The 22,141-nt window shown below is 43.3% G+C and overlaps 1 protein-coding gene across 1 annotated transcript in view; it reads right to left on the reverse strand.

Annotated features, from left to right (window-relative positions):
* Positions 1-4,008: 4,008 nt before the first annotated feature.
* Positions 4,009-22,141, reverse strand: part of LOC115079628 (dedicator of cytokinesis protein 2-like) — a 991,955-nt gene continuing 973,822 nt past the window's right edge. The window contains 1 exon segment of the mRNA XM_029583335.1: positions 4,009-6,761. Within this exon segment, the coding sequence (XP_029439195.1) occupies positions 6,690-6,761 (72 nt within the window). The 3' untranslated portion in view covers positions 4,009-6,689.

The raw sequence follows: 22,141 nt of genomic DNA on the forward strand, positions 1-22,141 counted from the left end.
AAGTGATTCCGAAGGCAAGATGGCAGTCGGCGGTGTCCGTGCCACCCTGGGAGGCCTGGGATCGGTAGGCAGGCCGGCGATGGCTGGCTGAGGCCGCAAGTCTTCCCAGTGGAGTCGGGGATGTGAAGAAAGAGGTGAACAACAGTGGTCGCAGCCATCTGTGACCGATGGGTGTAACAATGGGATAGTGATATAACAGGCTACAAATTATATTGCAATGATAGAGAGGGGCAACTTCTACTATGTTCTATTACCCTAGCTTGATGGACTAGGGTAACTTCAAGCTAGGGTGAGATAACATAGTACAAAATTTCATCTTTGTGATACATTCCTCACTCCAAATGATGTCAAATCTTCACCAAGATGTACTGTGCTGTTTGAAAATCTCACTCTACATGCAAAACTGGCCCTTAAACCCTAAAGCACCATCAACACCTCACCTCAACGTATAAGATGGCCCTCCTATAGAGATATTAATACTTGACTACTATGAGAGCCTTGTAGATAGTCTCTCTCCCTTCCTTAGTAGAAGAAGTAAAAAATAGGGATTATCACAGGGTGCACTAAATTTACCACACCATGTGATACTACTGATGCAAAGTGGAAAGTTACTGCATGGGGTGGTAATTCTAAAATTTCCCTAAATATACCCCTTTTTCTTAACACAGGCATTATTACTGCGTTAAGAACTCATTTTGATGAATCTAGGGGTTAGTTCTTAGACTTCTGGCATTAGCATATAAACATTTCAAAGTGTGTTTTTTGTTTACATTAACATTCTGCTTTTCAGTTGACAAGGATAAATTGGAACCTCTCTGTTTGGATGCCCTAAGAACATAAGAAATTGCCATGCTGGGTCAGACCAAGGGTCCATCAAGCCCAGCATCCTGTTTCCAACAGAGGCCAAAACCAGGCCACAAGAACCTGGCAATTACCCAAACACTAAGAAGATCCCATGCTACTGATGCAATTAATAGCAGTAGCTATTCCCTAAGTAAAATTGATTAATAGCCATTAATGAACTTCTGCTCCAAGAACTTATCCAAACCTTTTTTGAACCCAGCCACACTAACTGCACTAACCACATCCTCTGGCAACAAATTCCAAAGCTTTATTGTGCGTTGAGTGAAAAAGAATTTTCTCCAATTAGTCTTAAATGTGCTACTTGCTAACTTCATGGAATGCCCCCTAGTCCTTCTATTATTCGAAAGTGAAAATAACCGAGTCACATCTACTCGTTCAAGACCTCTCATGATCTTAAAGACCTCTATCATATCCCCCCTCAGCCGTCTCTTCTCCAAGCTGAACAGCCCTAATCTCTTCAGCCTATCCTCATAGGGAAGCTGTTCCATCCCCTTTATCATTTTGGTTGTCCTTCTCTGTACCTTCTCCATCGCAACTATATCTTTTTTGAGATGCGGCGACCAGAATTGTACAAGGTGTGGTCTCACCATGGAGCAATATAGAGGCATTATGACATTTTCCGTTCTATTAACCATTCCCTTCCTAATAATTCCTAACATTCTATTTGCTTTTTTGGCTGCTGCAGCACACTGAGCTGACGATTTTAAAGTATTATCCACTATGATGCCTAGATCTTTTTCGTGGGTGGTAGCTCCTAATATGGAACCTAACATCGTGTAACTACAGCAACAGTTATTTTTCCCTATATGCAACACCTTGCACTTGTCCACATTAAATTTCATCTGCCATTTGGATGCCCAATCTTCAAGTCTTGCAAGGTCCTCCTGCAATGTATCACAGTCTGCTTGTGATTTAACTACTCTAAATAATTTTGTATCATCTGCAAATTTGATAACCTCACTCATCGTATTCCTTTCCAGATCATTTATTGTTGAAACTAACATGTACATTTGTATATATATCTCGTATTATCATCCCCTGCCCTATTAACCGCTACCTGTTAATGTTATTATTGTAAAGCTTGTTCCTAAGTTATTATTATTATTATTATTATTATTATTGTAAAGCTTGTTGCTAAGTTATGTTACATTGTGAACCGAGGTGATGTTTTGCAAACGTGCCTCGGTATATAAGAAACCATTAAATAAAATAAATAAATAAATATTGAAAAGCACCGGTCCAAGTTCAGATCCCTGAGGCACTCCACTGTTTACCCTTTTCCACTGAGAAAATTGACCATTTAATCCTACTCTCTGTTTCCTGTCTTTTAACCAGTTTGTAATCCACGAAAGGACATCGCCTCCTATCCCATGACTTTTTAGTTTACGTAGAAGCCTCTCCTGAGGGACTTTGTCAAACGCCTTCTGAAAATCCAAATACACTACATCTACCGGTTCACCTTTATCCACATGTTTATTAACCCCTTCAAAAAAATGAAGCAGATTTGTTAGGCAAGACTTCACTTGGATAAATCCATGTTGACTATGTTCCATTAAATCATGTCTTTCTATATGCTTTACAATTTTGTTCTTGAGAATAGTTTCCACTTTTTTTCCTGGCACTGAAGTCAGGTTCACTGGTCTATAGTTACCTGGATTGCCCCTGGAGCCTTTTTTAAATATTGGGGTTACATTGGCCACCCTCCAGTCTTCAGGTACAATGGATGATTTTAATGATAGGTTACAAATTTTAACTAATAGATCAGAAATTTCATTTTTGAGTTCCTTCAGAACCCTAGGATGCATACCATCCAGTCCAGGTGATTTGCTACTCTTTAGTTTGTCAATCTGGCCTACTACATCTCACTAACTCTAATGCTTCATTGGTATCCTTCAAAGATACCTCCCTTTAAACAATATGCTGCTGAGTGATTGTAGCTTTCCCCTTTGATTTAATTTAAAAACTTCTCTAACTCCTTTTTAAAGGTTAGTGCCAGCAGACTGGTTCCACCCTGGTTAAGATAGAGCCCATGCCTTCGGAAAAAAGACTCCCTCTTCTGCAAAAGGTTCCCCAGCTCCTATAAAACTGAATCCCTGTTCCTTGCACCATCATCTCATCCATGCATTGAGACTCCTTCCACGCCTGCTTCTGGGGACCTGCGCATGGAACAGGGAGAATTTCAGAGAATGCTACCCTGGAGGTTCTGGATTTAAGCTTTCTACCTAAGACCCTAAATTTGGCTTCCAGAACCTCCCTCCCACATTTTCCTATGTCGTTGGTGCCCACAAGTACCATGACAGCCGGCTCCTCCCCAGCACTGTCTAAAATCCTCTAAGTGACACGTGAGGTCCACCATCTTAGCACCAGGTAGGCATGTTACCAGGCGATCCTCATGCCCATCAGCCACCTAATTTTTTACATTCCTAATAATTGAATTGGTGTCGACCAACCTAACCCTTCCCTCCTGGGCAGTAGCCCTGGGAGACAAATCCTCTATGCGAGATGATTCTTGCAGCCCCCCCCCCCCCGGGGCTGTCATTCTCTCCCTTCAGAGCTCTTCTCTCCATGGAAAGCTTCCATTATCCCACAGCAGGCTCTCCTGTGGCCACAGGTTTTCTGCCAGCCGCTCAGTCCTCCTGCAACAGATCTTGTCAGTCTTTCATTTTTTTAAAACTTTAACAAAAGTTATCCAAGAGCAGAGGAGGGAGCAGCAGGAGAAAAGCAAAGGGGAATGAAAGAGAGGCAGGAATTCCACCAATCCCAACAGCTAGTCTTCAGTCTAGGAAACAGTCCCTGGGTCTAGAAGACTTATGGCGGAGGAATGTTGCCCCCAGGAGATCTGATATTCTCTTTTCTTTTTTTTTTTTTTACTTTAATTGAGGTCCAAAATCTGACTCCAGGCTTAGGTAAGCATTTGACCTTACATAGGGTGACTTCAGCAAATCAGTTGCTCTCTGCTTCCATCTTGTGTGAACTTGTCTGGCAGGGACAATAAGAAACTCCACTGTACTTGTGCTTCTAATTTTCTGTGCCTCTAGAAGTGGCATTAATTATCAGATAATGATCTGTCCTTCTGGCATTGTTTAAAACTTCCTCAGTTAACCAGTGCCATATAAGAAACAAGTCTTCAGGGGACTTCTTTGCAATCATGATTTATTAAAATAGGGGATTTTCAGGAAATTCTAACAAAAAGCTAAAGCAGGAACACATGTAACCTGGAAAACTCATTTATAACCGCACAAGTTGGCTATTTTTTTATATTGATCCAATTACATGTATTACAACTTATAAGAAATCCAGTTTTGTCCAGAATCAGTATTTTACAATAAATTTGCATTACAAAATAAATTGAATGTAAGTATTATGGGATAAAGCATAGAACAACAGGAGAAAAATCTGACCTTCCATTTCTCCATTACAGAGTAATACAATCGCAGAGATTCTAGTTGACATTAGACTTTTGGCATTCTTAAGGAACATTCAAAAAATATGTTGTCTTTTTACAGTATGTTTTGCAATGAGCTAACTTTTAAAAAAAAAATATAATATGCTTTGTTATGATTTTAAATAAATGTTCTATTGTTTAAGAAATCTACAGCATTAAGTAATGTCATATTTAAGAATCTCCATAAGCCAGTTGTGCTTTCATTATTTGGGTACAATATGGAGGCAGTTCCTCTTAAAGTGTCACCAGCCATGGAGAGGAAAATGTCTTATAAAGCATCTTTCTCATTCCACCATCATGTAGCATTTTTATTGTACAGTCATAAACCCAGCAGCTCGTGCCAGCTTAGCCTGTGCACATTTCCTATTATATGCCTGCCCTTACATTCTTCCTCTGTACATAGCTCTCACGAGTCCCCTCACTACATACCTTCTTCACAATATTATACCATGCTGAACCCTCACTGCACACCCACTGTTCACCTGCCGGATAACTACACCCTACAGGGGCAATAAGCAAAGGTTTTTACAGGGATAAAAGCAGGTTTTGAAAACGTCCCTCATCATGTGAGGAAAAGTATTCTCATGCTTATACCTCCCCCCCACATAAAAAGGGGAAGCGTTAGGTTGGGGGTGTGAATTCAATTTGAAATCTTTGCACATACTTTGCACCTGCTTCCATGCAATGCACATGTATCCCCGGTTATTAATTAAAATGGTACTCTAGTGTACCCTGTGGACTTGTTTTGTCATTTTTTTTATCTGAGCATGCTCCAACTTTATGTCATTTTTTTTGAGAGCTTTGGGACAGGCAGGATGTCTCTCTCCAGCACGCAGTCTTAAAGGACCCAACTCCTTGTTGAATATTTTTAAGCTCCAGAGAGGATTATAGCATCTAATTTAATTGTTCTCCGCTTGCTGAGGCATGGAGTAAACCATCGTTTTGCAAGTAGCATGGGGTTGAGTTCAATAACATCTCAGAATATATGATGTGGATGATAACATTGCATCAGATAGAATGAACACCTTTTCATGCACCTGCAGTTCTGGGATTTAACTAAACTGTGTAAAACTACCTCCTAACTGGAATCTCTATCATGTTAAATGTGTGCAGAAAATTACTGAGATGGCTGGACTGTGTTTTATAAGAGCATGACGTATGGAGGAACTGGTGAGGAAGGTCTACCCCTTGAGAGACACTGCCAGTTCCTGGGAGACAGTGTAGTGCAGGTTACATGCACTGGCTGCATTTTCAAAGGAAAATTTTGCAGGAAGTTACCCTTTGAAAGATTACAGATGGCAGTGCAAACACTGCGGGCAGTACCCAAATTTCCCTGTCTATTTTGCAATCTCAAAGCTACATGCACACTCTTGCACAGCTCATAAATTATTATTTCAGTGATAATTCTGTGCTCCTGTCCTACATTGGGAATACAGTCATAAATTACAGATGTAACTCAAGATGAGCCCAAAAATCTGCTCACATTCTGAACATTTCCCATCAAGTAATGAGAAGTGAATCACAGTATAGATTACACAGAAATAATCCCATAAAATCAAGATATACATAACTAAGTAGAAATCCAGTAGTAAGACCTGGCAGGGCTGTGAGGGCATAGGCTATATAGACTTCGTAAGGGGAATTTGAAAATCTATTTATGCAGGCAAACAGTAATTGCCCAAGTAAACGGACTGTCTAAAAATTGCCCTCTCTCAATCTAGTTACGAGCATGCACAGGTACTTTCAGCTATATTTAGGCAGCATTTTTTGGATATGATCAGGAAATCATGTGCAGAGATTGTATTTCCATAAAATTTCTACCTGCAAACAGCCCCATGGCAATTTTCAAAGCAAAGGCACACAAACACTTTCCATTCAAAATCGGGTAGCAAATTAGTGAAGAAAAAAGCCCATGCACTAAACCAGAGAGTCTGAAACTTGCCCCAGTACGATTTCTTCTACCGGCTTTATAAAGGAAGATGTTGGTAGGGTCATTTTCAAAACGTTTTACTTGTGTAAACAATTAGGAGTTACAGACAATGAAGGGTTAGATGTACTAAGTACTTTTAGCACAGACACAATATTGGAGAAAGCCTTCATACAGCTGGCTCTTAGTACATGATACAATCAATAATTTAGACATTTATACCCCAAATAATTCATTTCATTTTTATCCAGTTACAGGTCAAGCTTTATTTCCCTCTGCTGTGGCGTGCTATCCGAATTATAATCAGAGTTGTGATGGGAATTCCAGGTCAGTCGATTTTCTGGTTCATCTCTACGCTGAAGTACATGAAGTCCATGAACCACAGTGAACAGAGGCCTATTGGAACAGGGATGTGGGGTGCAGAATCCTGCTGGAGGCAGCATCTGTCTGAAGTCACAGATCTATGGATAACTTTTCTGATAACTGCTCCGATGGCTGTTTTCCATCTTCTGCTTTAGAAGTCAGCTACAAAAAAAAAAAAAGAGAATTGTGAAGACTGAAATGTGTGTTCTGTGTTCAGGGTGTTGCTCTGAAGCAGTTAGGTAGGAGTATGAGCAGTGTTAGGGAGCTCCCTGATAAACGAGATTGGAAAGGTGTACACTATGGAGTACACAAAGAGGGTAATTTTCAATGACACTGCATGCACTAAAGTCTGCAGGTACATTTTACCTGAAAACTTTAGTCAGAATTTTCCATGATGGCCTTACCTTCCTTAAGTGCCCCTTTAACCCATCGGTCATCTAACAGTCCAACTGACTCCCTTGCAGGCTTGCTACTTTGGATATATTTTAAAATGTTTTTATTATGAGGTTTTGTCTCTATGACCAGCTTCTTTTCAAAATCTCTGTGCCTGCTTTATCAATGTTTTACATTTAACTTGCCAATGATTATGCTTTTCCTATTTTCTTTAGAAGGATCCTTCTTCCACTTTTTGAAGGACGTTCTTCTGGCTAAAACATCTGTACTGTGCTTCTAAGATGGTATTTTTAAACAATGCCCATGCCTGTTGTTCACTCTTAACCTTTGTAGCTGCACCTTTCAGTATTTTTCTGTTTTCCTTCTCAAAGTTTCCCTTTTGAAAGTTTAGTGCTAGAACTGTAGATTTACTTATTGTCCCACTTGCAGTTATTAAACTTTTTTCCTCAGTACTCTCTTTCTCCCTCTCCTCTTTCTTCTGTTGTCTGTGTCTAATTTACCATTCTCAGGAATGTTCCATGTGTAAGCCTTTGCACACAAGTAGATGAAAAATAAGGGAGAAAACTGATCATGCACATAAGACATTCCTATAAGTACTGGCAATAGTGATCATAACATGATAAAATTTGAATTAATGACTGGAAGGGGGACAATAAGTAAATCCACGGTGGAGGAGACTAGAACAGAATCTTTATGGATGTGCATTTAATCTCTTGCAGGATGTTTATCCTGTTGGACTCTATGCCATCCTGGACATAAAGCGCCACACCGCCTCCCGGGTGCTCCTCTCATTGCGATATACTTTGTACCCTGGTATGGCACTGTCCCATTGGTTATCCTCCTTCCACCATGTCTCTGAGATGCCAATTAAGTCTATGTCATCATTCACTGCTATACACTCTTCCATCTTATTTCTTAGACTTCTGGCATAATTTGGCATACACATTTTTCAAAATTTGTTTTTTGTTTGTATTAACACCCTGCTTTTCACTTGACAGGAATAATTTATAATCTTTTAGCTCTTTACTTATAGGCACATGGACTCCTTTTGCTTTTATTGTCGGGATGCCCTAACTCTAATGCATCATTAGTATCCTTCAAAGATACCTCCCTCCGAACCATGTGCTGCTGAGCGACTGTTGGTTTTCACTTTTGATTTAGTTTAAAAGCTGCTCTATCTCCTTGTTAAAGGTTAGTGCCAGCAGTCTGGTTCCACCCTGGTTAAGGTGGAGTCCCCTCCCTTTGGAAAAGACTCCTCCTTCCAGAAAAAGGTTCCCCAGCTCCTTACAAAACTGAATCCCTCTTCCTTGCACCATCGTCTCATCCACACACTGGGGCCGATGCAATACAGTGCGCTCACCCTGTAGTCGGACACAGGTAGAATAGGCGCTAATCAATCCCCTAATGCAATAAGGGGATTAGCGCATATTCAACGTGCGTCCAACGCGAAGGGAATCTAATAGCGCGCATCACATGCAAATGCATCAAGAGTGAATGCAAAGGCATTCTTGGTGGAAAAGTCCATTAACTGCTATTAATAAAATTGACATAGAGATTAGCCACGGCTATTACTGGCATCAGTAGTATGGGTTCTTCTTAGTGTTTGGTTTATATTGCCTGGTACTTGTAGCCTTGATTGGCCACTGTTGGAAACAGGATACTGGGCTTGAATTCATGAAGTGAAGTTAAAAGGCTGATTTTTTTTTTAGTGTGAAAGAGGCACCTGCCTATAAATTAAAGGATGAGTTAGGGGTGGGTGGGAAAGGGGTGGAAGGGAGTGAAAGACAAATAAACACAAACTCTAAGCTTTTTCCTACCTTTTGGCTAGCTTTGTATAACAAATGCACAAGCTCTAAGCTTTTATCTACCTTTGGCTAGCTTTTTATAACAAATACAGAAGCTCTAAGCTTTTTTCTTGATGATCTTAAGGTGGATTAGACAGCTCTCTATGTGTGCGCCATCTCTTACTGGTCCCAAGGTGGGAAAGACCTGGAGGAACGCAGTGATAATGATGATGCAGCCATGCTTTAGGTCCTCACCTCAGCAACTAGGGATGTGAATCGTTTTTTGACGATTTAAAATATCGTCCGATATATTTTAAATCGTCAAAAAATCGTTAGGGCCACGATACAATACCAATTCCCCCGATTTATCGTTAAAAAATCGTAAATCGGGGGAAGGGGGAGGGCAGGAAAACCGGCACACTAAAACCCCCTAAAACCCACCCCCGACCCTTTAAATTAAATCCCCCACCCTCCCGAACCCCCCCAATGCTTTAAATTACCTGGGGATCCGGTGGTGGTCCAGAACGGCGGCGGTCCGGAACGGCCCCCTCAATAGAATCGTGTTGTCTTCAGCCGGCGCCATTTTTCAAAATGGCCGCCGCAAAATGGCGGCGGCCATAGACAAAAATGATTCGACGGAGGAGGTCGTTCCGGACCCCCGCTGGACTTTTGGCAAGTCTTGTGGGGGTCAGGAGGCCCCCCCAAGCTGGCCAAAAGTTTCCTGGGAGTCCAGCGGGGTTCCGGGAGCGAGTGCTTGCCGCGAATCGTTTTCGTACGGAAAATGGCGCCGGCAGGAGATCGACTGCAGGAGGTCGTTCAGAGGGGGTTCCGGACCGCCGCTGAACGACCTCCTGCACTCGATCTCCTGCCGGCGCCATTTTCCGTACGAAAACGATTCGCGGCAAGAAATCGCTCCCGGAACCCCGCTGGACTCCCAGGAAACTTTTGGCCAGCTTGGGGGGGCCTCCTGACCCCCACAAGACTTGCCAAAAGTCCAGCGGGGGTCCGGAACGACCTCCTCCGTCGAATCGTTTTTGTCTATGGCCGCCGCCATTTTGCGGCGGCCATTTTGAAAAATGGCGCCGGCTGAAGACAACACGATTCTATTGAGGGGACTGTTCCGGACCGCCGCCGTTCTGGACCACCGCCGGATCCCCAGGTAATTTAAAGCATTTGGGGGGGGGGGGGGGGTTCGGGAGGGTGGGGGTTTTAATTTAAAGGGTCGGGGTGGGTTTTAGGGGGGTTTAGTGTGCCAGCTCACGATTTTAACGATTTTTCACGATAGTTTACACACCCAAACGGCAACAATACGATTCCCTCCCCCTCCCAGCCGAAATCGATCGTTAAGACAATCGAGGACACGATTCACATCTCTATCAGCAACAGATCCTCCTGCTTCTAGCAGTGCATGTTGCTTGTCATATTCCTGCCATCCTTGCTCCAGCCTTGTATTGTCCTTGCCTGTCTTGCCTTGTCGTGCCTGTCCAGCCTTGTCCAGTTTACCCAGCATCGTCCCTTGTTTGCTTAATCTCCTGGTACTAAACCCTGCTACAGACCTGGACCACTCTCCTGGTTGCCACCTGATACTGACCTCTGCTCCAGACCTTGACTATGCCTTGAACACTGTCTGCCTTGATCCTCTGCCTGAACCTGGTAACTCTGATCACTGCCTGCCCTGACCTTAGCCCAACTCTGGACCTTCCTAATCTGACTGACCTGTGGGAAATTCACCTAAGTCCTGCTGTCCCCTGGAACCGAAGGGCTCAACCTGCAGGGAATGGGGCTGATATAGATAAAGTTCCAGCTCAATCCCAGTCTAGGGCATGTCTACCAGGTGTTGATGTGGGCCTAGTGGGTTCTCCCACTATGCAGCAGTACAAGGGCTTACAACCATGTCAGATTGATGAGGTCATGAACCTGGACTTGCCCAGTGAATTCACCAGCTGCAGGAGCTAATTAATCGTTACCGGTCTATCCGAAGGTCTCACAGTACATATGGATGCTGTGCAAACTCAACTACCAGCAGCAGATGCTACCCTTGTCTCTCCTCCAGTCATGCCTGCCCATGCTCCAGGGTCCATACCTCACCTTCTGTCACCACCTAGATATCTTGGAGACCCCAAGAAGTGCATAGGTTTTATAAACCAATGCCAAATACATGTTGAGCTCCATCTCATCGGAACACAAGATCATGACGTATATGCTTTCTCTGATGGATATTTCTGCCCTCGCCTAGGTCTTGCCACTGTGGAAATATGAAGGCCCCATTCTTGAGAATCTGGTCAATTTCCTGCAGCAATTCACCTTGTGCTTGTTGAGCTGGGCTGTGCCACCTCTGAAGCCATGTAACTATTGTGAATCCACCAAGGTACGCACACTGTGGGTAAATATGATGTACAGTTCCAAACCTTGGCCTCAGAGCTTTGCTGGCCTGACAGCAATTTTTGGCAGGATCTATCAGCCCAGATGAGCTGGCAGGCAGAGATATTCCCTTCATATTGGAAGGCTTAATTTCCTGAGCCAGAGCTGATTGCCCTCAGTAGGACGTAGTTGCTGATGCTCTCAGTGTGATAGAGGTGGTGACCATGTTCAAGCGACTGGAAAGAGGCTTATTGTAGACATGAACATGGTCACCACCCCTATCACATCAAGAGCATCAGCACCTACGTCCTACTGAGGGCAATCAGCTCTGCCATTCTTGGACTTCACTGGCTTTGACTCTACCAGCCATCCATAGATTGAAAGGTGCTGCAAATTGCCCATTGGGAACCCTCCTGTGTGGAAACATCATATGGGTCTTTCCACCACTCACTGTGGCTCAGGCCACCTTCTCGTGCTGCCGGGCTTATCACCCCAGTATGCTGCCTTCAAGGACGTCTTCAGCAAGCAGCAGGCTGAATCACTACTGCCTCACCGATCATATGATTGCTTGACAGACCTCCTACCTGGGAAGATGCCACCTAGAGGTTGGGTATACCCTTTATTGGTGCCAGAGACAGAGGCTATGTCCAAGTATATTCCAGAGAATTTGGTAAAAGGCTTCATCTGACTCTCCTCATCCTCTTGTTTTTTATAGGGAAAAAGGACAGCTCCCTCAGACATTGTATAGAATAAAGGGGTCTCTGTGCAATCACCCGGAAAAATTGTTACCCTTTGCATCTCATCACTGAGTTGCTTGATCATCGCTGAGGAGCACAAATCTTCACTAAACTCGACCTCTGTGGGGCATATAAACTGATACACATATGAGAGGGTGACGAATGGAAGATGGCTTAACACCAGGAATGGCCATTATGAATACTTGATCATGTCATTTGGCCTTTGTAATTCCCCCGCCATCTTCCAACATATAGTCAACAAGATCTTTCAAGACCTGTACTCTCACGTGGTAGTATATTTAGATGATATTCTAATCTTCTCACAATCTCTGGCTCAGCACTGTCAGCATGTGAAACAGGTCTTACAGCGACTGAGCACCACTTATACACCAAGTTTGAAAAGTGCATGTTTGAACAAGAGGAATGGGCAATTCCTCTTGGGATACATCATTTCCAAGCACTGGCTTTGGATGGACCCTGAGACGTTAAAGGCCATTCTGGATTGGCCTCAACTTGTTGGACTTAAGGGCTTGCAATATTTCCTAGGCTTTGCAAATTACTACAGACAGTTTGTGCACAGATATTCATCCTGGGCTGTTCCCCTCACTGTCCTTACTAAAAAGGCTGCTGACACTGTATTGGCCGGAAGAGGCCATCCAGGCCTTTAACCGCCTCAAACCAGAGTTGCTACAGAATCCAAGTCTCTACCACCCGGACCTATCAAAATCCTTCATCTTGGAGGTAGATGCCTCTGCCATTGGGGTATGGGCTGTCTTCACTCAACATGACGATCAAGGGACTCTCAAACCATGTTCTAACTTCTCCAAGAAATTTACCCCTGTGGAAAAGAACTATATGATTGAGGATAGAAAGCTCCTGGTGGTAGTTGGCATTGGAGGAGAGGCATCATCTGTTGGAAGGAGCTAGATACCCAATCACTATTTATACAGATCTCAAGATTTTGATGTACCTGCAACAGGCCCTGTGCTTAAATCCTCGACAGGCTTGGACAAAATGGTCAGACAGATGATGAAATGCTAAGAGAAATCAGGGAAGCAAACCAATTTGGCAGTGCAATAATAATGGGAGATTTCAATTACCCCAATACTGACTGGGTAAATGTAACATCAGGACTTGCTAGAGACATAAAGTTCCAGGATGTAATAAATGATTGCTTCATGGAGCAATTGGTTCATGAACCAACACGAGAGGGAGCTATTTTAGATTTAATTCTTAGTGGAACGCAGGATTGGTGAGAGAGGTAATGGTGGTGGGGCCACTTGGCAACAGTGATCATAACATGATCAAATTTAAACTAATAACTGGAAGGGGAACAATAAGTAAATCTGCAGCTCTAACACTAAACTTTCAAAAGGGAAACTTTGATAAAATGAGGAAAATAGAAAAAAACTGAAAGCTGCAGCTGTAAAGGTTAAAAGTGTTCAACAGGCTTGGACATTGTTTAAAAATACAATCCTAGAGGTGCAGTCCCACGCATTAAGAAAGGTGGAAGGAAGGCAAAACGATTACCGTCATGGTTAAAAGGTGAGGTGAAAGAGGCTATTTTAGCCAAAAAAACATCCTTCAAAAATTGGAAGAAGGATCCATCTGAAGAAAATAGGATAAAACATAAGAATTGTCAAGTTAAGTGTAAAACATTGATAAGACAGGAGAAGAGAGAATTTGAAATGAAGTTGGCCATAGAGGCAAAAACTCATAATAAAAACTTTTTAAAATATATCCAAAGCAAGAAACCTGTGAGGGAGTCGGTTGGACCATTAGATGACCGAGGGGTTAAAGGGGCTCTTAGGGAAGATAAGGCAATTGCAGAAAAACTAAATGAATTCTTTGCTTCCGTGTTTACTAATGAGGATGTTGGGGAGATACCAGTTCCGGAGATGGTTTTCAGGGGTGATGAGTCAGACAAACTGAATAAAATCACTGTGAACCTGGAAGATGTAGTAGGCCAGATTGACAAACTAAAGAGTAGCAAATCACCTGGACTGGATGGTATGCATCCTAGGGTACTGAAGGAACTCAAAAATGAAATTTCTGATCTATTAGTTAAAATTTGTAAACTATCATTAAAATCATCCATTGTACCTGAAGACTGGAGGGTAACTATAGACCAGTGAGCCTAACTTCAGTGCCTGGAAAAATAGTGGAAACTATTCTCAAGATCAAAATCGTAGAGCATATAGAAAGACATGATTTAATAGAACACAGTCAACACGGATTTACCCAAGGGAAGTCTTGCCTAACAAATCTGCTTCATTTTTTTGAAGGGGTTAATAAACATGTGGATAGAGGTGAACCGGTAGATGTAGTGTATTTGGATTTTCAGAAGGCGTTTGACAAAGTCCCTCATGAGAGGCTTCTACGAAAACTAAAAAGTCATGGGATAGGAGGCGATGTCCTTTCGTGGATTATAAACTGGTTAAAAGACAGAAAACAGAGAGTAGGATTAAATGGTCAATTTTCTCAGTGGAAAAGGGTAAACAGTGGAGTGCCTCAGGGATCTGTACTTGGACCGGTGCTTTTCAATATATATATAAATGATCTGGAAAGGAATACGACGATTGAGGTTATCAAATTTGCGGATGATACAAAATTATTCAGAGTAGTTAAATCACAAGGAGACTGTGATACATTACAGGAGGACCTTGCAAGACTTGAAGATTGGGCATCCAAATGGCAGATGAAATTTAATGTGGACAAGTGCAAGGTGTTGCATATAGGGAAAAATAACCCTTGCTGTAGTTGCACGATGTTAGGTTCTATATTAGGAGCTACCACCCAGGAAAAAGATCTAGGCATCATAGTGGATAATACTTTAAAATCGTCGGCTCAGTGTGCTGCAGCAGTCAAAAAAGCAAACAGAATGTTAGGAATTATTAGGAAGGGAATGGTTAATAAAACGGAAAATGTCATAATGCCTCTATATCGCTCCATGGTGAGACCACACCTTGAATACTGTGTACAATTCTGGTCGCCACATCTCAAAAAAGATATAGTTGCAATGGAGAAGGTACAGAGAAGGGCAACCAAAATGATAAAGGGGATGGAACAGCTCCCCTATGAGGAAAGGCTGAAGAGGTTAGGGCTGTTCAGCTTGGAGAAGAGACGGCTGAGGGGGGATATGATAGTGGTCTTTAAGATCATGAGAGGTCTTGAACGAGTAGATGTGAATCAGTTATTTACACTTTCGAATAATAGAAGGACTAGGGGGCATTCCATGAAGTTAGCAAGTAGCATATTTAAGACTAATCAGAGAAAATTATTTTTCACTCAACGCACAATAAAGCTCTGGAATTTGTTGCCAGAGGATGTGGTTAGTGCAGTTGGTGTAGCTGGGTTCGAAAAGGGTTTGGATAAGTTCTTGGAGGTGAAGTCCATTAACGACTATTAATCAAGTTTACTTAGGGAATAGCCACTGCTATTAATTGCATCAGTAGCATGGGATCTTCTTAGTGTTTGGATAATTGCCAGGTTCTTGTGGCCTGGTTTGGCCTCTGTTGGAAACAGGATGCTGGGCTTGATGGACCCTTGGTCTGACCCAGCATTGAAATTGCTTATGTTCTTAGGCTCATGGGTCCCTGTTTTTCAACTTTTTGGCTTTGAACTATACTATTGCCCTGCAGAAAAGAATCAGAGGGCTGACACTCTTTCATGGTCTTTTGAGACTGAGGACACCCTGGAGTCCCCTTACCATGTTAGAAATCAAGCATGGTGGTTCCTAGGGAAAAAGTACTAAAATGGACTCATGACTCCCATCTGGAAGGACATCCCGGCATCACCAGAACCCTGGAACTAATTCTCCACCATTATTGGTGACTACAAATGAGCAAGATGTGAAATGTTATGTGGAATTCTGCTTCACCTGTGCAATGCATAAGGGCTCCCATGCTCACCCTTGGGGCTGTTACAGTCATTGCCAGCCCCCGAGGAACCTGGACCCACTTGGCCACTGACTTTGTTCCAGACCTTCCCTTCTCTAATGGCCACACCACTATATGGATAGTAGTGGATTGTTTTTCTAAGATGGCTCATTTCACACCATTCCCTGAACTTGCATCTGCGCCAGAGCTGCCCAACTCTTTGTGCAACATATCTTCCGTTTACACAGGCTTTCTTCCCATATTCTCTTGGACTGAGGAGTTCAGCTCACTGTCCGGTTTTGGAAAAGCTTTTGCAAAACGTTTGGTATCACATTGGACTTCACCTCAGTGTATCATCTTCAGAGTAATGGACAGATGAAAAGAGTCAACCAGAATCTCAAGATCTTCTTGAGAGCAAATGTCAATGAGCGCCAAGACGACTGGGCTACTCTTCTCCTGTGGACAGAGTTCCGCCACAACAATCATGTGGGGAGTTTTGAATTTTGTCCTTTCTAGATACTTTTCAGCCATCATCCCTGTGCCACTCTCAGTAGCTAATGCCATGAGTCCCAACCTCAAAGATCTATGGCAGAGGACACATCAGTTTCTTATTACAGCTGCCAACGGTTCAAGAAGCAAGCCGATAAGAAGCACTTGCCAGCACCTCAGTTTCAGCTAGAGGAATGGATATGACTAATTACTCAAAACTTACGACTCAAGATACCTTCTTCTAAATTCACATCTAGATTTGTGGGTCCATTCTGTCATTCTCCAGGTAGGACAAGTAGCCTACCAAATGAAGCTTCCTCCTACTCTCAAGGTACATAATGTCTTCCATGTGTCTCTTCTTAAACCAGCGGTCTTGTTATGGCTATCCAGATCTCTTCCTAAACCTACAGAGGTGATCTCTGAAGAAACACTATATGAGATCCAAAAGATCTTACATTCTAGAAGAGTGCAGAATAAGATACAGTATCTCATCTCTTGGAAAGGCTTCAGTCCACAGCAGAACTTATGGGAGCCGGCATCTAATCTTCAAGCTCCATGACTGGTAAAGGAGTTTCACCAGCGCTTCCCCCAGAACCCTAAACCAGGAGCCCTTGTACGGAGGCTTAAGGGGGGGGGGGGGTAACTGTATCATTTTGGCCAGTCATGGGGAGGCTCATGACCAGCCACATTCATCCCCAGTGTAACTATGCCCTGATGATGCTGTCCAACAATATCAACTGCTTGCGGCATGGACCCTATCATCTCATCCCTTCCTCTGCTCTTTCTAGGCGCACATGTGCAGTATGCATTATCTCTTGTTGGCCCCGAGGTGGGAAAGATCCTGGAGGTGCCCAGTGATGAAATTGGCACGGCTGGGTATTTAAAGCCCAGCTATGCTCTAGGTTCTTGCCTCAGCACAGGTCCTTTTGCTTCTAGCAGTGCATCTTGCTCATCATGTTCCTGTCATCCTTGCTCCAGACTTGCCTCATCCTTGCTCCAGCCTTGCCCAGCTTGCCTTGCCTCACTCAGCCTGTTGCTCCTGTCCAACCATGTTTAGCTTATACACCATCATCCTGGTCCCTTGTCTCCTTGATCTCCTGTTACTGAGCCCTGTTATGATCTCGGGCCACTCTTCTGCCTGCTGTCTGGTTATTGACCTTTGGCCTGGACCTCAACCATGTCCAGAATGCTGCCTGCATTGACCCTTTGCCTGAACCTGGTAACTCTCTGATCATGGCCTGCCCTGACCTTAGCCCGGCTCTGGGCTCTTCTATTCTTACTGACCTGTGGGACGTTTGCCTAAGTCCTGGCTATTCCAGAAAGTCTTCCAACCCACGCACTAATAACACCACATGATCACCCTATGCCCTCCCTTCCCACCCCTCCCCCCCAATCACCCGATGTAAGTCAAGCGTATTCCATCTGTTAATTAAGTTACACAGTTTCTATGTAAATCAAACTTAAGTCCCAATTTGTTTAACTAAGTTTCTATGTTAATATGTAAATCAAACTTAAGCTCCAATTTGTTTAACATCTATGTTAAAATGTAATAATAATAATTGCACCGTTATTATATTATACCGTGAGTTATTACTGTAAACCGATGTGATATACCAAATCAAATGTTGGTATAAAAAAGACAAATACAAAAAAATTAATTAAAATAAAAAATAAAAAAATATGAATTTGGCATCAAGCTCATTCTTAGAGTTGTGCCCCTGCAGGGTCGGGTCTACCCTCTATCTCTGCCTGAGACACTTGCCATGTCAACCTATATTCAAGAAAACCTGGCCCGTGGATTCATCCAACCATTCTCTTCTCTGGCAGGAGCCGGCTTGTTTTTCATTGCAAAGAAAGACAGAGCTCTCAGACTATGTATCATGGTCTGAATTGTATTACCAAAAAGGATAGATAACTCCTGCTGTTAATAATTGAGCTCTTTGATTGCCTGCAGTATGCCCAGATATTTACAAAACTGGACCTTTGGGGCGCTTACGGTCTCATCCGCATCAAGGATGAAGATGAAAGGAAGACCGCCATTGGGTAATGCCCATTGGGCTTTGCAACGCCCCCTGCAGTCTTGCAGAAAATCATCAACGAGATCTTCCAGGAGCTGTACACTTGCATGGTCATATATCTGGATGACATACTGTTCCCAGATCTTCAGCTCCCATCGTAGAGACGTTAGGAACATTCTTCAGCACCTCTGGGAAAATAACCTCTACGCCAAACTTGAGAAATGTCTCTTCAAGCAAGAGGAACTCTCCTTCCTTGAGAATATAGTATGTTAAGACAGATTTGAGATGGACCTGGCCAAGGTAAAAGCCTTCCTGGATTAGGCTCACCCAGTTGGAATCTGAGCCTTGCAAAGGTTCCTAGGGTTGGCTAATTATTTCTACCAGTTTATCCCTAGTTAGTCCTCCTTGGCAGCTCCCCTTACCCGCAAGTGTGCCAACAAGGACTGGCTACCAGAGGATGCTGAGGCTTTTCAGAGACTAAAGGGAAGCTTTTTCCATGGATCTTGTCTATGTCACCCGGATCCCATATGGCCCTTCATTCTGGAGGTAGATGCATCTATTAATGAAGTAGGGGCTGTCCTCAGCCAACACAGCTCTGAAGGTGCTCTTTGTCTGTGTTCCTTCTTCTCCAAGAAGTTCTCTTTGGCTGAGTGCACCTACAGTATTGGAGACCAAGAGCTCTTGGAAGTTAAATTGGCCCTAGAAGAGTGGTGTTTTCTTCTTGAGGTGGTTCAATATTTAATCACCATATACATGGACCACAAGAACCTTGAATATCTATATCAAGCTCAGCAGCTCAACCCTAGACAGGCTCTCTAGCCCTTGTTCTTTGCCCATTTCAATTTTATAGTTGTGATACTGCTCCATGCTCAAAAATCAATGAGGAGACACGCTCTCCCATTTTTGTCAGACCGAGGATGTCCTGGAAGTTTCAAGATATATCATCGATCCTGCTAAGATACTCCTGGCCACAACAGTACCTGTCCCTTCAGGGAAGATGGTAGTGCCTTCCAGATTGCGTGAAAAAGTGTTAAAATATGCCCATGACTCCCATGTAGCAGGACACCCTGGACAGGCACGAACTCTCAAACTGCTTCAATGATACTTCTGGTGGTCCCAAGTGAAGCAGAATGTTACGACATGTGTCAATTTGTGTCCCACATGTGCTCAGCAAAACACCTTGCATAGCTGACCCTAGGGGCTGTTACAGCTGTTGCCAGCCCCCAGGGAACTCTGGACCCACTTGTCCAGAGACTTTATTGTGGTCATCCTTATCTCTAACAGTGCTACCATATTATAGGTGGTAATCGATCATTTCTCCAAGATGGCACACTTCATCCTTCTTCTTTCCACCCAGAATTAGCACGTCTCTTCACCTTTTACATTTTCCGCTTAGATGGCTTACTGAAACACATCCTATTGGATAGAGGAGCTCAGTTCACCGCTCAGTACTGGTGCTCCCTCTGCAAGAAGTTTGATATCAGCCTACCACCCATAGGACAACGTGCAAGGGGAGTGTTCTAATCAAACTCTTAAAACATTTCTCCACTCCTTTGTCAATGAGCGCCAGGGCAACTGAACCACCCTCCTGTTCTGGGCCAAATTCTCCCACCACAATCATGTTAATGCAACCAACGGTTCTTCCCCTTTCCAGCTTATTTATGGGAAACAACCCCTGCTTCCGCTGCCACTACCCGTGACAGTCTCTTCACCTGCAGCTCAAATTTAGGCACAAGGATTACATGACCTGTGGGAACAAACCAATCAATTAATTGAAAAGGCTGCTACACAAGCCAAGAAAACTGCAAGTACCCAAAGAAGGCCAGTCCCCCCAATTCAAGATGGGTAAGAAAGTTTGGCTAAGCACCAGACACGTATGCCTTCTTAAGAACATAAGAACATAAGAATATAAGAATTTGCCATGCTGGGACAGACCAAGGGTCCATCAAGCCCAGCATCCTGTTTCCAACAGAGGCCAAAAACCAGGCCACAAGAACCTGGTAATTACCCAAACACTAAGAAGAACCCATGCTACTGATGCAATTAATAGCAGTGGCTATTCCCTAAGTATAATTGATTAATAGCCATTAATGGACTTCTCCTCCAAGAACTTATCCAAACCTTTTTTGAACCCAGCTACACTAACTGCACTAACTACCTTCTCTGGCAACAAATTCCAGAGCTTTATTGTGCGTTGAGTGAAAAAGAATTTTCTCCGATTAGTCTTAAATGTGTTACTTGCTAACTTCATGGAATGCCCCCTTGTCCTTCTATTATTCGAAAGTGTAAATAACCGAGTCACATCTACTCGTTCAAGACCTCTCATGATCTTAAAGACCTCTATCATATCCCCCCTCAGCCGTCTCTTCTCCAAGCTGAACAGCCCTAACCTCTTCAGCCTTTCCTCATAGGGGAGCTGTTCCATCCCCTTTATCATTTTGGTTGCCCTTCTCTGTACCTTCTCCATCGCAACTATATCTTTCTTGAGATGCGGCGACTCGAATTGTACACAGTATTCAAGGTGCGGTCTCACCATGGAGCGATACAGAGGCATTATGACATTTTCCGTTCTATTAACCATTCCCTTCCTAATAATTCCTAACATTCTATTTGCTTTTTTGACTGCTGCAGCACACTGAGCCGACTATTTTAAAGTATTGTCCACTATGATGCCTAGATCTTTTTCCTGGGTGGTAGCTCCTAACATGGAACCTAACATCGTGTAACTACAGCAAGGGTTATTTTTCCCTATGTGCATCACCTTGCACTTGTCCACATTAAATTTCATCTGCCATTTGGATGCCCAATCTTCCAGTCTTGCAAGGTCCTCCTGTAATGTATCACAGTCTGCCTGTGAGTTAACTACTCTGAATAATTTTGTATCATCCGCAAATTTGATAACTTTTGGCACAACCCTTCGTTGGCCCATTCCTAGTGTTATGGCAAGTAGGCCCAGTCACTTACCAGCTGAAGCTACTGCCTACTTTAAAATTCACAATGTATTTCACGTTTCCCTGCTCAAGCCATTAATGCTTTCTTGGACCTCCAGAGTGAAGCCCAAACTCCAGGAGATTGTTTCAGAAGAAGACACAATATATGAAATCCAACAAGTCCTAGACTCCCACCGGAGGAGTAAGAAAATTGAGTACCTGATCTCCTGGAAGAACTATGGCCCAGAAGAGAATTCATGGGAGCCATCGTCCAATATATTGAAATCCCAGCCTCCTAAAAGACTTCCAGCAGTGATACCCAAGAAAACCCAAAGGCTCAGGTGGGACTTAAGGTGGGGAATGTTGTGTTTGGCAATTCGCGGGCTGCTCCCATGAACTGCCATTCTCACCTCTGTGGCCAGGCTGCTTCTCTTCTTCCCGGCATGACAGGAAACCTGACTCTTCCCCTGGCGGACGTTGCCAGGCACCATCTCCAGCTACCCGTGCCTCCCCTTAGGTGCATGCTCGCCTGATCTTGGGCTATTTAAAGGGAGTCTGGTGGGGTAGTCCCTACGTCCCCTACTGATGACATCACTGGCATTGCCCTATATAAGGGTAGCTTCCCCGATGTACTCTGCCTCAGCAACAGGTCCAGCTATGATTGTAGTATGTGTTGCTTCCTGCCTTCATCTACCCAGTCTGTTCCTGCCTTGCCTGTCCAGTTTGCCTCAGCTCAATCCATCCCTCTTCCTCTCCCTTTCTATTTATTTATTTATTTATTTATGTCTGTGTTTTTTAACATCTTAGATAACAGTACATGCATATCATATTAGACCTTAAGGTAATATTACTTTCATATTACAATTAACAATTATCATTTAACACAAACATTTAGGTAATTTAGAAACATTTTTTCAAAAACATTTCCGGTTCTTTATAAAGAAATCAGGAG

Source organism: Rhinatrema bivittatum, chromosome 18, assembly GCF_901001135.1.
Source record: "Rhinatrema bivittatum chromosome 18, aRhiBiv1.1, whole genome shotgun sequence".
NCBI classification, from domain to species: Eukaryota; Metazoa; Chordata; class Amphibia; order Gymnophiona; family Rhinatrematidae; genus Rhinatrema; species Rhinatrema bivittatum.